Here is a 22,613-nt window from a genome sequence, read left to right as displayed (position 1 = left end):
ACTCACATGAAACAAACCGGGATGTGGTATTCAGTACGTAGGAGAAACTGGAAGATATTTATCAAAACGCACTCGAGAACATCTGTATCGTTTTAAAAGACCTAATAAATTCAAAAGTATCATTTACCAACACCTTAAGAAGCACAACCATCCTTTTAAATATTTAGCAGTTCAACCTTTAGAAGTAGTAAATAAGCAGCCTGGTGAATCGCATTCAAAGTTTGTACGATCACGGAAAATAATTGAATTAAATTGGATTAAAAAATTACAGACAGTTTACCCTCTCGGTCTAAATGATAATATCATGGGAATTGGTAATATATCTAGAACCAATTCCGTTAACATTTTGGATAGTGTTTCTAAAACTGTTCGTAAAAACCGTTCTCACGGTTGTAGAACAAATCGCAATCAAAGAAAATTTCGGGCCAATCATACCAAAATTTCGGACATAATTTCTATTTCAAAAAACAACGGCAGACATTATCTGTTAACAAAACTCTGTTCGTTACCGGTTAATAAGTTAAATAAAATTTTGGAGGATTGCAACACAATTTCATATAGCAGTCCTAAGTATGAAATTGTTCAAATTATTATGGCATATTGTTATTCTAAATTATTTCCCAAAATTGATCGCCCTGAAGATCATAAAAAACATTTTATTAAAATTAAGTATGTCAATAAAGGCTTTGATTTTGTAAATATTGCCGGTATATTTAACGACCATTCTGTTAAAGAACAAATTCCTGGATATTTTGACAATACTGAGCTACCTCTTATTTGTTATATTTATAAGAAATCTACCCGGAAATTTGTGTTTAATTATAGTCAATTGTGTAAAGATGTTAATATCAGTGAAAATACACCTACTTCATGTAATTGCAGTAATTCCGAATATATTTATGGACCCATTTCCCATGTTATAACAGGAGATCTTAACATCGTTCAAGACCGAGAGTTAAAATCATTTCTCAGTAAAGGACCTAAATATCGTCCCCCGTCAATTATTAATTGGAATGAGTGTCGTAATATCATCCACGACTCACTTCATACTTACTGTATGAAATGGATAAAACGGGAAAAAGCTGACAAAAAATCTTTGGACTCTTTTTTTAATTCAGTAATGAAGATAGTTGATATACGTATTCAACATTTTAAAGAACATTTTACTATTAACAATAACCACAATAAACCTATTTCTCGTATCAAACATAAACTAAAAGAACTAGCCAAGGAATTTGTTTTTGTCCCGGCCGATAAAGCTGCTAATAATATTATTATTGTTTGACGTAAATTTTACATTGAGGTTCTGAAAAAGGAAATCACCAATTCACCAACATTCCAACTGACTCCATTTTCAGAAAACGAAATCTGTAACAAACATAAACTTTTAGCCACCGCTTTACAAGCAGAGCCAAATACAATGAAAGTTCCAACTATGTATTGGCTTCCGAAGCTACACAAAACCCCTTACAAATATAGATTTATTTCGTCTTCAAGCCATTGTTCAACTACTAAATTGTCTATTATTCTTACCAGCACACTTGGTACAATTAAAAACCTTATAATAAATTGTTCAAATAAGGCCTTCGAAAATAGTGGAATAAATTACTTTTGGAGTGTCAAGAACTCGTTGGAAGTACTTGATAAATTGCATGCTTATATTGGTGATTTTGAATCTGTTCAAAGTTTTGATTTTTCTACCCTGTATACCACATTGCCTCACATTCTCATTAAGAAAAAATTCACACACCTAATTAAATGGGCATTAAAAAAATCAGAATGTGAATATATATGTTCAAACTCTTTTAGGTCATTTTTTAGTAGCAATAAACAAAAAAACTATGTTAATTGGACATGCTTTGATACTATATATGCCCTTGAATTTTTACTAGATAACATTTTTGTTCGCTTTGGGGATTCCGTATATCGTCAGATTATCGGAATTCCAATGGGGACTAACTGTGCACCACTTATTGCGGACCTCTTTTTGTATTGTTACGAGTTACAATTTATGACAAAAATAAGCAAAGACCCATCAAAACAACATCTGATAAACAAATTTAATAATACTTTTAGATATTTGGATGATATTTTGGCTCTCAATAATGACGACTTCAGTATGTATATTAATGAAATTTATCCTGGTGAACTCACTTTAAATAAAGCTAATACTAACAATGACCACTGCCCTTTCCTCGATCTTGATATCTATATCACTAACGGAAAGCTGAATACTAAAATTTATGATAAAAGGGATGATTTTTCATTTCCTATCGTTAATTATCCGTTTTTAGATGGTGACGTTCCCTTGTCACCATCTTACGGTGTTTATATATCTCAACTTGTACGATTCGCTCGTGTATGTAACAATGTTTTAGATTTTAACGAGAGAAATTTATGTATTACTGAAAAATTATTACACCAGGGTTTTCGATATCACAAACTAGTCAAAACATTTACTAAATTTTATCATCGGTATAAAGACATCATTCGAAAATATAGCTCAACATGCAGACTTTTTATACGTTCAGGTATTTCACATCCAATTTTTTATGGAAATATTCTTTATAAAGCACAAAGGTGTCAGTATTCACCTCATAAACTTACAAAACCTTTGAATAGACTTATTAAGAAGGGATACAATTACGATACTGTTGTCAAGTCATTAAAGATTGCATATTTTGGAGTTAATATTGAGTCACTGATAAGGTCTTTGCGTCGGAACTAAACACATTTATTCTAAAAACAGTTGTTGGCATGACACGGGTTATGTTCTTCTCATATATGTTATGATGGTATGATACTAAACCCCTTACGGGAAGGATTGTGCCTGATGTTCATATGATGAAATCATAATCTTTCAGTCAGTTTAATTGAAGTCTGGAGCTGGCATGTCAGTTAACTGCTAGTAGTCTGTTGTTATTTATGTATTATTGTCATTTTGTTTATTTTCTTTGGTTACATCTTCTGACATCAGACTCGGACTTCTCTTGAACTGAATTTTAATGTGCGTATTGTTATGCTTTTACTTTTCTACACTGGTTAGAGGTATAGGGGGAGGGTTGAGATCTCACAAACATGTTTAACCCCGCCGCATTTTTGCGCCTGTCCCAAGTCAGGAGCCTCTGGCCTTTGTTAGTCTTGTATTATTTAAATTTTAGTTTCTTGTGTACAATTTGGAAATTATTATGGCGTTCATTATCACTGAACTAGTATATATTTGTTGAGGGGCCAGCTGAAGGACGCCTCCGGGTGCGGGAATTTCTCGCTACATTGAAGACCTGTTGGTGACCTTCTGCTGTTGTATTTTTTATTTTGGTCGGGTTGTTGTCTCTTTGACACATTCCCCATTTCCATTCTCAATTTTATCTGACACAGAATGAATGCAGTTTAAGAACTTAAAAAATTTAAATTGGACATTTACCTATTATGGTCCAATATCTAAAATCTAAATACATGGTAAGCTCCAGCATATCAAAGAACCCAAAGAATTCAATTTTTTAAGAAACCAAATAAAGTTCAATTTTGGACCCTTTAGACCCCAATGTGGACCAATCTGATAAAGGGGCCCAAATATCAAAAATCTAAATACATGGTTAGAATCAGCATATCCAGGAACACCAGGCCATATATTCAATTATTATTGAAATCGAACAAAGTTTAATTTTGGACCCTAATTTGGATGAACTTAAAATCTGGGCCCATAATCAAAAATCTAGGTACATATAACTAGAGGCTCTAAAGAGCCTGTGTTTTAGAGCCTGTGTCGCTCACGTTGGTCTACGAGAATATTAAACAAAGGACGCAGATGGATTCATCACAAAATTGTGTTTTGATGATGGTGATGTGTTTGTACATCTAACTATTATACTGAACATTCTTGCTGCTTACAATTATCTCTATCTATAATCAACTTGGCCCAGTAGTTTCAGAGGGAAATAGGTAAAAATTGACTGTAAAGGACAATAACTCCTTAGGGGGTCAATTGACCATTTTGGTCATGTTGACTTATTTGTAAATCTTACTTTGCTGAACATTAATGCTATTTACAGTTTATCTCTATCTATAATAATATTCAAAATAATAACCAAAAACTGCAAAATTTCCTTAAATTACCATTTCAAATGCAGCAACCCAACATTGGGTTGTCCGATTTATCTGAAAATTTCAGGGCAGATAAATGCTTTGGTTTTTGAGTTATAAGCCAAAAACTGCATTTTACCCCTATGTTCTATATTAAGACGTGGCAGCCATCTTGGTTGGATGGCCAGGTCACCGGACACATTTTTTAAACTAGATACCCCAAAAATGATTATGACCAAGTTTAGAATGAAATGTCCCAGTAGTTTAAGAGGAGAAGATTTTTGTAAAAGATAACTAAGATTTACGAAAAAAGGTTAAAAATTGACTATAAAGAGCAATAACTCCTAAAGGGGTCAACTGACCATTTTGGTCATGTTGACTTATTTGTAAATCTGACTTTGCTGAACATTATTGCTGTTTACAATTTATCTATATCTATAATAATATTCAAGATAATAACCAAATACAGAAAAATTTCCTTAAATTTACCAATTAAGGGGCAGCAACCCAACAACTGGCCTTACAATTCATCTGAAAATTTCAGGGCAGATAAATCTTGACCTGAGAAACAATTTAACCCCTTGTCAGATTTGCTCTAAATACTTTGGTTTTTGAGTTATAAGCCAAAAACTGCATTTTACCCCTATGTTCTATTTTTAGCCACGGCGGCCATCTTGGTTCGTGGGCCGGGTCACTGGACACATTTTTAAAACTAGATACCCCAATGATGATTGTGGTTAAGTTTAGTTTAATTCGGCCCAGTAGTTTCAGAGACGATTTTTGTAAAAGTTAACGACGACGGACGACGACAGACGCCGGACCCCAAGTGATGGGAAAAGCTCACTTGGCCCTTCAGGCCAGGTGAGCTAAAAAAGAAGATGTGGTATGATTGCCAATGAGACAACTATCCACAAAAGACCAAAATGACACAGACATTAACAACCAGGTCACCGTGCGGCCTTTAACAATAAGCAAAGCCCATACCACATAATCAGCTATAAAAGGCCCCGATAAGACAACAATATAAAACAATCCAAACAAGAAAACTACCGGCCTTATTCATGTAAAAAAATGAACAAAAAACAAATATATAGCACATAAACAAACGACAACCACTGAATTACAGGCTCCTGACTTGGGAGAGGCACATACATAAATAATGTGGCGGGGTAAAACATGTTAGCGGGATCCCAACCCTCCCCTAACCTGGGACAGTGATATAACAGTACAATATAAAAATATTTTGATTCAGCATATCAAAGAACCCCAACAATTTAATTTTTGATGAAATCAAAGAAAGTTTAATTTTGGACCCTTTAGGACCAAAACTCCCAAAATTAAACCTTCCTTTTGTGGTCATAAAACTTGTGTTTAAATTTCATTGATTTCTATTGATTTATATTAAAGTTATTGGGTGAAAAACCAAGAAAAATACTTATTTGTGCCCCTTTTTGGTCCCTAATTCCTAAACTGTTGGGACCAAACCCCTAAAATCAATCATAACCTTCCTTTAGTTGTTATAAACCTTGTCTTCAAATTTTATTGATTTTTATTAACATATACTCAAGTTAATATCTGGAAATCATCGACGCTGACGACGACGATAGCCACACAATACCAATATACAACCAAAAAAAATAATTTTAGAGGTCGTATAAAATTTACTTGATTGATATTATGAGAAAAAAAATGAAAATTTTATCAATATTTCCATTTGTAAAGGGCATAAACTCTAAAACAGTAAACGTGACAGCACCAAAATTCAAACTTGATCTGTAAATTGTGGTAATTAGCATTGTGTATAAGTTTCACAACATTTGGTAGAGGCAAACTAAAGTAAGCGAACGGAAATGATTTTTTTTTACATTTTTTTCATTTGTAAAGGGGCATTAACTCTAGAACGGTAAAAGTGATGGCACCAAAATTTTAACTTGATCTGTATTTAGTGGAAATAAGCAAGTATTCCTAAAGTAAGAGAACATAAACCAACTTAGGAACATACGGACGTACGTATAGACGGACAAAGGTAAAAATTAATGCCCCCTCTGCTACAGTAGGCATACCTGTCAACCCACCTGCTCAAAAGGCAAAATTCAGAAAATCGCCCCCTAGCCAGTACTCTCCTGTGTCGGAGTAAGAATCTCCTGCTTTTGGATTTTTTAACCTTGAATGACAAGTCAACACTGGAATTATTAGTATAATAATCTCAGTTCAACATTAATTACGTTTTTTTGTGTCACTGATGATTTAATGGCTTTACTTGACAGCTTGGGTGTCAAACACAGTACTAATTAATGATCACTGACGTCTTTTGCTTCAAGTTTTGTGTTTATATTGAAAACACTTCCCTGTTTAATCCTGTTTTAAGTTACCCTTCTTAAAATAATGTGAATTGATAAAACAATATCAATTAAATACAAATTGAACAAAGAATCATAAAAGGATGACATTTTAACGATTTTGTATGCCTAAGAACAAAATAAATATTTTAAAAAATTATACTTTTTTTCAATGTTAGAATTGAAATTGATAAGTAATGTACGTATTGAGCATCATTTAATGACAAGTGAAAGTGCATATATGTAATGCATCTTTCAAATTGTCAAGAGAAAAAAATATGCACCTTTCAAATCAATATGGTTGAACACTTGAAACATCTGGGCCCAGATTGTTAACCTATCCTGATTAGATGTAAAACTAGAGGCTCTCAAGAGCCTGTATCGCTAACATGATTCTACTTGGGGTTTTAAAATCATATAAAAAAATATAAAATTTGGCTAAAAGTAACAACACAACCTCATAAGGAAAGTAACATTCAGGCTATGTTTAATTTCATTCAAAAGTTCCCCACTGGCGGCCATCTTGGATGATGGATCGGCAACAAAGTACCAACACTTGGTCAACACCTCATAAGGAACATTCATGCCATGTTTGGTTTCATTCCATTCAGTGGTTCTCTAAAAGAAGTCATTTGAATGTTTTTCCCTTAGGGTCCTATGTTAAACTAAGTCCCCCCGCTGGCTGCAACTTTGGATAATGGATTAGCTACAAAGTAACAACACTTGGTCAGCACCTCATAAGGAACATTCATGCCATGTTTGATTTCATTCCATTCAGTGGTTCTCTAAAAGAAGTCATTTGTACACATTTCCCAATAGGGTCCTTTGTTAAACTAAGTCCCCCGCTGGCGGACATCTTGGATGATGGATCGACTACAAAGTAACAACACTTGGTCAGCACCTCATAAGGAACATTCATGTCATGTTTGGTTGCATCACATTCAGGGGTTCTCTAAAAGAAGTCATTTGTATGCATTTCCCATAGGATCCTATGTTAAACTAAGTCCCCCGCTGGCAGCAATCTTGGATGATGGATCGGCTACAAAGTAACATCACTTGGTCAGCACCTCATAAGGAGCATTCATGCCATGTTTGGTTTCATTCCATTCAGTGGTTCCCTAAAAGAAGTCATTTGTATGCATCTCCCATAGGGACCTATGTTAAACTAAGTCCCCCCGCTGGCTGCAACTTTGGATAATGGATCAGCTACAAAGTAACAACACTTGGTCAGCACCTCATAAGGAACATTCATGCCATGTTTGATTTCATTCCATTCAGTGGTTCTCTAAAAGAAGTCATTTGTACGCATTTCCCAATAGGGTCCTATGTTAAACTAAGTCCCCCGCTGGCAGCAATCTTGGATGATGGATCGGCTACAAAGTAACATCACTTGGTCAGCACCTCATAAGGAGCATTCATGCCATGTTTGGTTTCATTCCATTCAGTGGTTCCCTAAAAGAAGTCATTTGTATGCATCTCCCATAGGGACCTATGTTAAACATTCCTTTCAGTGGTTCTCTAGAAGAAGTTCAAAATGTAACTAGAGGCTCTCAAGAGCCTGTGTCGCTCACCTGTTACTGTATTTACTGATGTCGGTCATCTTGGTTGGTAGGTTGGGTCATTAGACACTTTTTTTAATAGACACCCTAGTTATGATTGTGGCCAAGCTTGGTTAAAAATGGCCCATAGTTTTAGAAAAGAAATTTTTGTACAAGTTACAAAAATGACGAAAAGTTGTTCAATATTGACTATAAAGGGCAATGACTCCTTTAGGGGTCCTCTTACAATTTTGATCATGCTGACTTATTTGTAGGTCTTATTTTGCTGAACATTATTGCTGTTTACAGTTTATCTCTATCTATAATAGTATTCAAGATAGAAACCAAAAACTGCAAAATTTCCTTAAAATTACCAATATTAGGGCAGCAACCCAACAACGAATTGTCAGATTCATCTGAAAATTTGTGAGGGAATAGATCTTATTCTGATGGACATTAACATCTTGAAAGATTTACCCTAAATGTCTTAGTTTCAAAGATATAAATCAAAAACTGCATTTTACCACTAAGTTCTAATTTTAGCCATGTCGGCCATTTTGTTTGGTAGGCGTCGTCATCGGACACATTTTTAAACTAGATACCCTAATGATGATTGTGACCAAGTTTGGTTAAATTTGCCCCAGTAGTTTCAGAGGAGAAGATTTTTGTACAAGTTACAAAAAATGATGAAAAGTGGTTAAAAATTGACTATAAAGGGCAATAACTCCTTAAGGGTTTACTGACAATTTTGGTCATGTTGACTTATTTGTAGGTCATTCTTTGCTGAACATTATTGCTGTTTACAGTTTATCTCTATCTATAATAGTATTCAAGATAATAACCAAAAACTGCAAAATTTCCTTAAAATAACGAATTCAGGGGCAGCAACCCAACAACGAATTGTCAGATTCATCTGAAAATTTCAGGGCAGATAGATCTTGACCTGAACAACAATTTTACTTCTTGTCAAATTGCTCTAAATGCTTTGGTTTTTGAGTTCTAAGCCAAAAACTGTATTTTACCACTTTGTTCTATTTTTAGCCATGGCGGCCATCTTGGTTGAATGACCAGGTCACCGGACACATTTTTTAAACTATATACCCCAAGGATGATTGTGACCAAGTTTGGTTAAATTTGGCCCAGTAGTTTCAGAGGAGAAGATTTTTGTACAAGTTACAAAAAATGATGAAAAGTGGTTAAAAATTGACTATAAAGGACAATAACTCCTTAAGGGGTTGACTGACAATTTTGATCATGTTGACTTATTTGTAGGTCTTTCTTTGCTGAACATTATTGCTGTTTACAGTTTATCTCTATCTATAATAGTATTCAAGGTAATAACCAACCAGATGCTCCGCAGGGCGTAGCTTTATACGACCGCAGAGGTTGAACCCTGAACGGTTGGGGCAAGTATGGACACAACATTCAAGCTGGATTCCGCTCTAAATTTGGATTGTGATTAAATAGTTGACACAGCATAGGTTTCTGACACAGAATGAATGTATTCAAATGAACTTAAAATTTTTGTTTTCTCTTAGAGCAATTCACTATGCTGTTGAATATTAATCCTCTCAAAAAAATGTTTGAAGAAATTTTCTTTTTTATTTATGAAATTTCAAATGAGAAAAATTGAACCCAATTTTTTAATCACATCCCCCTTTCCCTTATTCCAAAACTAATTTCAATTGAAATATTCTAATGGAGTTTGCAACAATTACTACTCATTTAAATACATCATAAAATATTAAGATGTAAAAAAACTGCTTGTTATCAATGAATGGTAAAGATTATTTAAATTTATCAGTTGGTAGTAAAAAGTGAATATACATTGTATATTGTATATAACAAAGATTTAAGTTGATTCTGGACAAAGAAAGATAACTCCAATTAAAAAAAATTCTTGCAGATATTTCTTGCTTACTATACTGGACAAAGAAAGATAACTCTTAATTAAAAAAAAATTTGCTATTTCACAATATTGTGAAATTAGATATTTCTTGCCATTGCACAATACTGTGCAATTGAAAAGACTTGCTATTGCACAATACTTAATATAATAATTTTAGATCCGGATTAGGACCAACTTGAAAACTGGGCCCATAATCAAAAATCTAAGTACATGTTTAGATTCAGCATATCAAAGAGGCCCAAGAATTTAGTTTTTGTTAAAATCAAACTTAGTTTAATTTTGGACCCTTTGCACTTTAATTAAGACCAATTTTAAAACTGGACCAAAAATTAAGAATCTACATACACAGTTAGATTTGGCATATCAAAGAACCCCAATTATTCAATTTTTGATGAAATCAAACAATGTTTAATTTTGGACCTCGATTTGGGCCAACTTGAAAACTGGGCCAATAATCAAAAATCTAAGTACATTTTTAGATTCAGCATATCAAAGAACCCCAAGGTTTCAATTTTTGTTAAAATCAAACTAAGTTTAATTTTGGACCCTTTGGACCTTAATGTAAACCAATTTGAAAACGGGACCAAAAATTAAGAATCTACATACACAGTTAGATTCGTCATATTAAAGAACCCGAATTATTCAATTTTGATGAAATCAAACAAAGTTTAATTTTGGACCCTTTGGGCCCCTTTTTCCTTAACTGTTGGGACCAAACTCCCAAAATCAATACCAACCTTCCTTTTATAGTCATAAACCTTGTGTTTAAATTTCATAGATTTCTATTTACTTATACTAATGCTATGGTGCAAAAACCAAGAAAAATGCTTATTTGGGTCCCTATTGGCCCCTAATTCCTAAACCCTTGGGACTGAAACTCCCAAAATCAATACCAACCTTCCTTTTGTGGTCATAAACATTGTGTTTAAATTTCACTGATTTCTATTTACTTTAACTAAAGTTATTGTGCGAAAACCAAGAATAATGCTTATTTGGGCCCTTTTTTGGCCCCTAATTCCTAAACTGTTGAAACCAAAACTCCCAAAATCAATCCCAACCTTTCTTTTGTGGTCATAAACCTTGTGTCAAAATTTCATAGATTTCTATTAACTAAAACTAAAGTTATAGTGCGAAAACCAAGAAAATGCTTATTTGGGCCCTTTTTGGCCCCTAATTCCTAAAATGTTGGGGCCAAAACTCCCAAAATCAATACCAGCCTTCCTTTTATGGTCATAAACCTTGTGTTAAAATTTCATAGATTTCTATTCACTTTTACTAAAGTTAGAGTGCGAAAACTAAAAGTATTCGGACGACGACGACGACGACGACGACGACGACGACGACGACGACGACGACGACGACGCCAACGTGATAGCAATATACGACGAAAATTTTTTCAAAATTTGCGGTCGTATAAAAACTGCAAAATTTCCTTAAAATAACGAATTCAGGGGCAGCAACCCAACAACGAATTGTCAGATTCATCTGAAAATTTCAGGGCAGATAGATCTTGACCTGAACAACAATTTTACTCTTGTAAAATTGCTCTAAATGCTTTGGTTCTTGAGTTCTATGCCAAAAACTGTATTTTACCCCTTTGTTCTATTTTTAGCCATGGCGGCCATCTTGGTGGGATGACCAGGTCACCAGACACATTTTTTAAACTAGATACCCCAAGGATGATTGTGACCAAGTTTGGTTAAATTTGGCCTTGTAGTTTCAGAGGAGAAGATTTTTGTAAAAGTTTACGGACGACGGACGCAGGACGACGGACGACGGACGCCAAGTGATGAGAAAAGCTCACTTGACCTTTCAGGTCAGGTGAGCTAAAAAGTTAACGACGACGACGACGGACGATGACGGACGACGGACGCCAAGTGGTGATTAAAGGAAAAGGGAAAGAAACAAACAACACAGCTTACATAGAATATAACCATATTTAAAGAAATGATGTATAACTATTACAGTTCTTCTATAAAAGCATGCAAAACAAAACATTGATTAACTTGCTTGCTTTGTTTGTTTGGATTATTTGTAAACAATAGCTATAGGTACATATGTAGGAGGAGTTTCTGTCTGTTTTATATATACTGGGATTTGATTGGACAATAAGAACTGACATGAAATGAATTTAATGTTTATTGTCCAATCATGTTCAAGTAAATAGTAAACCAGATGCTCCGCAGGGCGTAGCTTTATACGACCGCAGAGGTTGAACCCTGAACGGTTGGGGCAAGTATGGACACAACATTCAAGCTGGATTCCGCTCTAAATTTGGATTGTGATTAAATAGTTGACACAGCATAGGTTTCTGACACAGAATGAATGTATTCAAATGAACTTAAAATTTTTGTTTTCTCTTAGAGCAATTCACTATGCTGTTGAATATAAATCCTCTCAAAAAAATGTTTGAAGATATTTTCTTTTTATTTATGAAATTTCAAATGAGAAAAATTGAACCCAATTTTTTAATCACATCCCCCTTTCCCTTATTCCAAAACTAATTTCAATTAAAATATTCTAATGGAGTTTGCAACAATTACTACTCATTTAAATACATCATAAAATATTAAGATGTAAAAAAACTGCTTGTTATCACTGAATGGTAAAGATTATTTAAATTGATCAGTTGGTAGTAAAAAGTGAATATACATTGTATATTGTATATAACAAAGATTTAAGTTAATTCTGGACAAAGAAAGATAACTCCAATTAAAAAAAAATTCTTGCAGATATTTCTTGCTTACTATACTGGACAAAGAAAGATAACTCTTAATTAAAAAAAAAATGCTATTTCACAATATTGTGAAATTAGATATTTCTTGCCATTGCACAATACTGTGCAATTGAAAAGACTTGCTATTGCACAATACTTAATATAATAATTTTAGATCCTGATTTGGACCAACTTGAAAACTGGGCCCATAATCAAAAATCTAAGTACATGTTTAGATTCAGCATATCAAAGAGGCCCAAGAATTTAATTTTTGTTAAAATCAAACTTAGTTTAATTTTGGACCCTATGCACTTTAATTTAGACCAATTTTAAAACTGGACCAAAAATTAAGAATCTACATACACAGTTAGATTTGGCATATCAAAGAACCCCAATTATTCAATTTTTGATGAAATCAAACAATGTTTAATTTTGGACCCCGATTTGGGCCAACTTGAAAACTGGGCCAATAATCAAAAATCTAAGTACATTTTTAGATTCAGCTTATCAAAGAACCCCAAGGTTTCAATTTTTGTTAAAATCAAACTAAGTTTAATTTTGGACCCTTTGGACCTTAATGTAGACCAATTTGAAAACGGGACCAAAAATTAAGAATCTACATACACAGTTAGATTCGACATATTAAAGAACCCCAATTATTTAAATTTGATGAAATCAAACAAAGTTTAATTTTGGACCCTTTGGGCCCCTTTTTCCTTAACTGTTGGGACCAAAACTCCAAAAATCAATACTAACCTTCCTTTTATAGTCATAAACCTTGTGTTTAAATTTCATAGATTTCTATTTACTTATACTAACGTTATGGTGCAAAAACCAAGAAAAATGCTTATTTGGGTCCCTTTTTGGCCCCTTTTTCCTAAACTGTTGGGACCTAAACTCCCAAAATCAATACCAACCTTCCTTTTGTGGTCATAAACATTGTGTTTAAATTTCATTGATTTCTATTTACTTAAACTAAAGTTATTGTGCGAAAACCAAGAATAATGCTTATTTGGGCCCTTTTTTGGCCCCTTATTCCTAATCTGTTGAAACCAAAACTCCCAAAATCAATCCCAACCTTTCTTTTGTGGTCATAAACCTTGTGTAAAAATTTCATAGATTTCTATTAACTTTTACTATAAAGTTATAGTGCGAAAACCAAAAAAATGCTTATTTGGGCCCTTTTTGGCCCCTAATTCCTAAAATGTTGGGACCAAAACTCCCAAAATCAATACCAGCCTTTCTTTTATGGTCATAAACCTTGTGTTAAAATTTCATAGATTTCTATTCACTTTTACTAAAGTTAGAGTGCGAAAACTAAAAGTATTCGGACGACGACGACGACGACGACGACGACGACGCCAACGTGATAGCAATATACGACGAAAATTTTTTCAAAATTTGCGGTCGTATAAAAACTGAAATTGACTACCTACCTGGTGTTTACAAACATCCAAACAAATATAGCAAGCAAGTTTATCAATTGTTTGTTTTGCATGCTTTAATAGAAGAACTCTAACTGTTATATGTGTTTTGTGTAGATAAATAAATAAACAGGTCATATATATCACTTAAAAATGTCGTTAATGCAAAATCGTCCACTAAGCTGTCATAGCTGAGTGGGAGATCTCCCTCTTTGAAGGTTTCAGAGGTTGGCAGGTATGAGTGGGGGGGGGGGGGGGGGGGCATTAAAATGATTAATAACAAGCATTCTGAGCGTATTTCATAGTAATACATAGTAACCTACTGGTTAAAAATTCATTGTAATAGAACAAAATTTTAACTTGATCTATTAAACTTGTCATTGTGTATTTACCTACATACAAATATCAAGTCAATATCTTCAATCGGGAGGAAAAAAACTGTTATAATTGATAATGGAAGTGATTTTTTTATGTCCAAAGACCATATCTCTGCACAAAATCATCAAAATTCCAACTTGAAATGTACCTTGTCATGATAAAACTATATACTGTGGATTCATTTATTTTCGTGGGTATCAATTTTCGTGGATAGATAAAAAAGATGTTTCGTGGTATACGTAAATTCGTGGATCGCTGATTACAACAACAAAATTCGTGGATTTCTTTTTGATTTAGGAGATCATATAACCTCCTCGGTTTGATCAATAATAAAATAAAACAAAAAAGAAGGAATTAATTGAAAAAGTTTTGAATTGTCAAAATCCTCGCTTGGTTATTCTAGGTTGAAGCGTTCATTGTTAACTTTGATTACAATAATGGACAGAGACAACTAATTATTTGTTTATAAATTCTTGTCTGAATTCTATAAGGCATTCAAAACTTTATGATTGAAAGTTCATTTCCCTAATCACGATATAATAAAGTTATAAACAGTGGTATAAGTATAAGGTGTGAAAATAAATGTTCCTGTCATAAACAATATTACCTACAGGCAATATCCCTCTACTAAGTAATCCTATTGATTTTTAATCACTGGTAAACCAAACTATTACACGGTAATTAACAACTTGCAGTTATTTTCCATGAACAGTTTTAATCAATTTTAAAAAGCGAATTATCACTGATATTCGATATATTTATTATAGATTTAATCAAAATACTTGTATCTTCTTTCAATAAAAAAACATGTGTTATGTTACATTGTTTATCGCTAGTCAACACTATACTAGAACTGCATAACATAACCAGTAATTATCATCCGACTCCATACACATTTCTCGGGATTATTCTTCGTTGAATTCTTAAATTCGTGGTTCACTGTGACCCATGAAACCCACAAAAATTGGTATACCACGAATAAAAATAAATCCACAGTATAGAAGAAGAATATATACTTATTATCAAATCAATATCTTTAAGAATGACAAAAAAAGTGTGGAAAACTGATTACTTTAGTGAATTTAACACCCTGGCCGATGATATTGGTTGATTTTATACTCAGGGTAAATTTGGGTATTATGGCTGATATTAGGGCTTGTGTAAATTTCCAACAAATCTATGGCTTCCATGAATTATTTCTTAAATGAAATACATTCTTATCTAACATAGATTATTATCTAAAAGACAGACAGACAGACAGACAGACCTAAAGTCCAATTCCACTTCGTTGGTAGGAGACTTACTAGAGGACTACTATAAAATAATTTATTATAATAAGGTAGGGTTTCCTTTATTCAACAGGTTTAGGTCTAAAATGGAACCAAAAATAATATGTTTTCTACTTTTCCAGTTTTCAGCATTTTTTCTCTAATCACCACTTATTTCGCCCAAAAATAACCTCTTCCGCAAATTATATCAATGGGTATTTTTAGTATGTTGTTAGTCCAAGTCTATACTATAATGTGCGCTAAAAAAAACTTGTGTTGCTATTAGTTGGAGGTTGAGTGATTTTAGAGCTAAATTGACTAGACTAAGTAAATTACACTTATTTTGGTCATTTTTTTGACAAAATATATCTGCTCCATGATAAAACTTGTATTTCTTTACGATTATAATTATGTGGTTAAGTTATTGAGCAGTTCCGATAGTTTTTCAGTATAACTGGACCACCATAATTCATAAATCACCTAAAGACTGATGGATTTTATCAATTTTAAACTACCGGTATCAGACTAATTTTCTATTAGATATACTGGCCCTAGATCATACTTATACTTACACTTAAAATTCTGCTAAAATATCTGGGTTTTAAACTTCCCCACCAATAATCTAAAAACAAAATATATATATCCTTTACTATAGATAATTTAGCTGATCTGTAACAATAACATCTTCATGCCTTATATATCATGTACTATAGTACGCCGCTAGATTAAAACTGACGTGGAAAGGTAACACATGCCCACTGAAAGCTCTTTTTTTGAGAGCCCAGGTGGTCGTGTGGTCTAGCGGTTCGCTGCAGTGCAGGCGATTTGGTGTCACGATATCACAGTAGCATGGGTTCGAATCCCGGCGAGGGAAGAACCAAAAATTTGCGAAAGCAAATTTACAGATCTAACATTGTTGGGTTGATGTTTAGACGAGTTGTATATACATTATGTACACAGCCATGAATCACCATCATTGATGGCGATCCGATGGATACATCTGTTGTAGGGTTGTCACTGACTCAGACGTACTTATGAATATAATTATTTTCTGTGACTGTATCTTACATTAATTTGTAGGATCCTTTACTATAGATAATTTAGCTGATCTGTAACAATAACATCTTCATGCCTTATATATCATGTACTGTAGTACTCCGCTAGATTAAAACTGACGTGGAAAGGTAACACATGCCCACTGAAAGCTCTTTTTTTGAGAGCCCAGGTGGTCGTGTGGTCTAGAGGGACGGCTGCAGTGCAGGCGATTTGGTGTCACGATATCACAGTAGCATGGGTTCGAATCCCGGCGAGGGAAGAACCAAAAATTTGCGAAAGCAAATTTACAGATCTAACATTGTTGGGTTGATGTTTAGACGAGTCATATATATATATATATACATACCCGTAGCCAGGGGGGTCGGGGTTCGGACCTCCCCCCCCCTTGAACCAAATAAGCACTGTTAAAGTCAACGTTCTATTCAAATTGTGACTGCTAAAGTCGAGTTCATGAGTCCAAATAACGTCCCCCCCCATGGAAATTCCTGGCTACGGGCCTGATATATATAAATATACTGAAGCTTCCATAAATCCCAAATACATATATGGATACAATGATAGTAAAACAAAAAGATGAGAAAGTAATTTAAAATGTTTTGAGTATGTTTGATCCATATCAATTCAATTCCTAGAAATCCTCTTTTATAATACATTTATATTTCTCTCAACATTTTTTATTTTACGAACACTTTTAATGTAACTATATTTATTGCAAGTTATTTACACTTTTCTAGAACTGCACTCCATCACCAGAAATAAACATTCAACTCAATACACATTTATCTGCATTATTCATTGTTCAAATGTTTAATTGGTGAAAATTTGTACACAAAGAATAAAAATAAATCCACAGCAATGCAAGATTAACTATTGCAATTTTAGCAAAATCTCCTCATATATATATTATAAGTTAATAGTTCGTTCTTATGTTGTACTGTTATACCACTGTCCCAAGTTTGGGGGAGGGTTGGAATCTCGCTAACATGTTTTACCCCGCCACATTATTTATGTATGTGCCTGTCCCAAATCAGGAGCCTGTATTTCAGTGGTCATCGTTTGTTAATGTGTTACATATTTGTTTTTCTTTCATTTTTTTTATATAAATAAGGCCGTAAGTTTTCTCGTTTGAATTGTTTAACATTGTCTTATCTGGGCCTTTTATAGCTGACTATGCGGTATGGACTATGCTCATTGTTGAAGGCCATAGGGTGACCTATATGTCTGTGTCATTTTGGTCTCTTGTGGACAGTTGTCTCATTGGCAATCATACCACATCTTCTTCTTTATATACAATGTGTAATTGTCAAAATATGAGAACTTATTGGGTCAATAACAATAAGCCCAAGCCATACTCAAAAGAATATTATTGACCCAATAAATTCTGTTGACAGAAAATTGCACACTGTGTAAAGAATTTATCCTGATTTTGTTATAACACCACTTCTTAATTATATTTTTGTCCATGCTAAATTGCACGTTAGGACTATTGCACAATGTGTAACAAATTTATCTTGATATTTTTTTCTCATGACACCTCTTATTTATTGTATTTTTTATGATAAATACCATATTAGGACAATTGCACACTGTTCAATGAATTAAATAGAGGCTCTAAAGAGCCTGTGTCGCTCACCTTTGTCTATGTGAATATTAAACAAAGGACACAGATGGATTTATGACAAAATTGTGTTTTGGTGACTGTGATGTGTTTGTACGTCTTACTTTACTGAACATTCTTGCTGCTTACAATTATTTCTATCTATAATGAACTTGGCCCAGTTGTTTCAGTGAAAATGTTAGTAAAAATTTACAAATTTATAAAAATTGTTAAAAAATGACTATAAAGGACAATTACTCCTTAGGGAGTCAATTGACCATTTTAGTCGTGTTGACTTATTTTTAGGTCTTACTTTGCTGTACGTTATTGCTGTTTACAGTTTATCTCTTTCTATAATAATATTCAAGGTAATAACCAAATACAGCAAAATTTCCCTAAAATTACCAATTCAGGGGCAGCAATCCAACAACAGGTTGTCCTATTCATCTGAAAATTTCAGGGCAGATAGAACTTGACCTGATAAATAATTTGACAGAAGTCAGATTTTCTCTAAATGCTTTGGTTTTTAAGTTATAAACCAAAAACTGCATTTTACCCCAATATTTATTTTTAGCCATGGTGGCCGTCTTGGTAATTGGTTGGCTAGGTCATGCCATACATTTTTCAAACTAGATACCCCAATGGTGATTGTTGCCAACTTTGGTGTAATTTGGCCCAGTAATTTCAGAGTCAGAATATTTTTGTTAAAATTAACGACGACTGACGACGGACACCAAGTGATGAGAAAAGCTCACTTACTTGGCCTTTGGGCCAGGTAACCTAAAAAATGAACTGATTTTTTTTTTTTGCAAATATCAGAAAATCAATTTACAAGAAATAACTCGTAATCAGGATAAAATAGGATATCATTATGCAAGTTCTTATTATCGTGATACACAACTAAGCACATTATTCTCATTAATAAAAAAATCTTGCAATAATTTTCAGTATTTCTAATTTATGTCCTAGGGCTACCCAGAGTTAATATTCATACCTAGCACTTTTGATCCTGGTTTGTCCAAATTTAATATACTGTTTGCAAAAGGTCCTATAAGTGTACTAAACTTTTTTGGCTCCTCAAACATATGATACTCTGGTAAAATAAGATACAGCCTTAGAGCTTCTACATCAGGTGGAGACTGAGGTAAGGACGGCAATAAATAACACTCTAAACAGTTTGTTATCTGAAAAAATAGCAACACAAGATTTTGTTTAGTTACAAAGCATTTATAAAAATTTATTCTTAAAATATACACTTTCAAACCTAATGTCAAATCAAGAATGATGATTCTTGGGAAATACGATTTGATATTTCAGTGATTTTCCTGACTTTATTTTAGGTCAGAATATAGGCCTTATTCCCAATAAGAACCAGATGCTCTACAGGGCACAGCTTTATACGACTGCAGAGGTCGAACCATGAACAGTTGGGACAAGTATGGACACTACATTCAAGCTTGATACAGATCTAAATTTGGATTGTGATTAAATAGTTGACACAACATAGGTTTCTGACACAGAATAGTTTTTTCCTTAAACTAGATTATGCTTGTTTAGGGCCCCTTTGGGCCCCTAAATCCTAAACCTTTTGGACCATAATCCCAAAAATCAATCCAAACCTTCCTTTTGTGGTTATAAACATTGTGTTAAATATTATTTATTTCTATTTACTTATACTAAAGTTAATATCTGTCTTCTGACGACGCATGATGACTACAACAACGAAGACAACAGCTTGATACCATTATACAACCAATTTTTTTTTAAATTTTTACGGTCGTATAAAACAGGAAAGTATTTTTTACAAAGTTTACTTCTGGATACTATCTTCTGATCACAAACAAGCTTCTGTCCAAGTTTGGTACAAATCCAGGATAGTTTAAGAAAGTTATTAATATTTCAAAAATTTTAACCACAGAGTGAATATTTGTGGATGCCGCTGGGGACTACTATGTCGACGACTGAATGTAGGATCGCTATGTCTTGCTTTTTTTCGACGAAAGACCAAGGCTCGACAAAAACAAATATGTAACAAAGAAGCGCAAAAAAGGATATAGACGAAGCCACATTTGAGTTAATTTGGCCAAGTAGTTTCAGAGGTAATCACTAGCCAGTCAACACTGAGGTTTTGAGTTTGAAACCCCTCTTGTGTAGGTGCACTCAACTCCAATCTAAGTTGACTAGGATTGTAAGTTTTCCTATTGAAGGTTGGTGATTTTCTCTGGGCACTTGTGCTTCCTCCATCATTAAAAACTGAATGCCATGAAATAGCCTAAATGTAGTGCTAAAAAGGGGCGTAAAAACACCAAAATATCAACCAAATGCTCAGCAGGGCGTAGCTTTATACGACCGCTGAGGTGGAACCCTGAACGGTTGGGGCAAGTATGGACGCAACATTCAAGCTCTGAATTTGGATTGTGATTAAATAGTTGACACAGCATAGTTTTATGTCACAGAATAAATGTGGTCTAATGAAATTAACTTTTTGTTTGCTTTTGAGCAATTCACTATGCTGTTGAATATTAATCCTCTAAAAAAAAAATATTTGAACAAATTTTCTTTTAAATTTCTGAAATGTGAAATGAGAAAAATGCCCCCCCCCCCATTTTTTTCCCCTCCTCCTTTCCCTCATTCCAAAAATGGTCTCATTTCAAATTTCTAATGGAGTTTGCAACAATAACTACTCATTTAAATACATCATAAAGTATTAAAATATAAAATGTCATACAGTTATGGTTAAAATTAATATTAATTAATAGTAACTTCTAAAAAAATAAATGGGGAATGTGTCCAAAGATACGATGATGCCCCCCCCCCCCCCCCCCCTAAGCATGTACAACTCTCCATCCAAATAACAACTTAAAAAAGTAAACCATTATAGGTCAATGTACGGCCTTTAACACGGGGCCTTGGCTCACATGATCATCGAACAACAAGCTATAAAGGGCCACAAAATTACTACTGTAGAATCATTCAAACTATAGTCCATTTCATCGTGAAAAACACATCAGTTTATTCTGTACTCAGTTCTCATTTGTCTTTGTCATTTTTGCCTGGCTTCCAAGATGAAATGAATGGATACATTATGTTAAACATAACTATTCTTCTTCTTTTCAGGAATTTTATTCTCAAACACACTTGTCCGGGTCTACACTTATTTAGTTTTTTATACATTGACTTATGATATTTGGCATACAGTGTATAGCCATGACTCAGATATCATAACAGTCTAATATCATTATGACATTTACCGTTTATCTCAAGGTCCAATTAATTGACCTTTAACTTTCATGGTTAAATGATTGTCCAACCCTTAAACCATATATGTTCTTACAGGCTATGCCATTTTCTATACTGCACATTATGATTAATTTCTTAGGTCAATTAATGCCTCGTTAATACCTCCAAAAATGATTTATATCCCCCCCTTTTGCCTTGATAAGTCGTTTCTAATTCACCATAGGTTTTGTACCCAAGCAGAGGCCACATTCACATTCCAACCCCTACATCATATGAATTCGGAATTGCCTGGATTAGACATTTTATTCTACAAAATGTCTGTATGTGGTACAAGTCACGTCTCTTTCATTCAAACTAATCTCAAATTATTAAATCCTATATATTCTTGTTGTCATGAAAAGACCTTCACATTGAAACAAAGGTGTTAAATAATTGTTTGTTGTTGCTAAGCAAGATGTGGGATTCTATACTCGATATAGAATTCGTCCGAAAAAAAAATGATAATCTAGATGTTTATATTATAGTGCTACACCGTATAAGGAAGTATATTCCTAAAACATAACTAAGTTCATACTTCAAAAAATATGAAGAACCTATTATTGCATGGTTGATATGCACTTTATATGTAGTTTAGTAGTTGATCAGCGTGTAGTGACCTACATTTGAACTTAATTTTCTTTTTTAACTAAACATGTTCACAAACATACAATCTGCATTGCATTCAATTAAATTTGTTCAATAAATTGATTTGTAGTTGGCTTTAATTCAAACATGTTTTGATGTTGCTAAGCAACACTTGTGTTGCTATGGTCAATACGGAATTTGTAAAGAATAAAAAAGATGTATGTGAATTTTTTTGGAATGAAACACCAAATGGAAAGAAAAATCTTAAAACAACTGCTTAATTCATACATAAGAGGGGAAAGCACCAATTTTTTATCCATTGCTAGGCACGATTTCTGTTGCCAAGGTTGTATCTTTTAGCATTAAGTAACCAAAATCAAAGGGTATCTTCATTTGTGACCTCAAGTTCTTCTTGGACAAACAATATTATTTGCAAATATT

General features: G+C 33.6%; 1 protein-coding gene across 7 annotated transcripts in view; it reads right to left on the bottom strand.

Annotated features, from left to right (window-relative positions):
- LOC134724971 (probable E3 ubiquitin-protein ligase HERC4) overlaps window positions 1–22,613 on the bottom strand; it is a 303,456-nt gene that overhangs the window by 152,970 nt on the left and 127,873 nt on the right. For all 7 annotated transcript variants that reach the window (XM_063588396.1, XM_063588395.1, XM_063588394.1 and 4 more), the window contains 2 exons: window positions 19,303–19,492; window positions 16,228–16,277 (listed from right to left, as the gene is read on the bottom strand). In XM_063588396.1, coding sequence (XP_063444466.1) covers window positions 16,228–16,277; window positions 19,303–19,492 — 240 coding nt within the window. The remainder of the gene's footprint in view (window positions 1–16,227; window positions 16,278–19,302; window positions 19,493–22,613) is intronic.

Source organism: Mytilus trossulus, chromosome 7, assembly GCF_036588685.1.
Source record: "Mytilus trossulus isolate FHL-02 chromosome 7, PNRI_Mtr1.1.1.hap1, whole genome shotgun sequence".
NCBI lineage: Eukaryota > Metazoa > Mollusca > Bivalvia > Mytilida > Mytilidae > Mytilus > Mytilus trossulus.
This window is presented reverse-complemented; position numbering and strand designations above follow the sequence as displayed.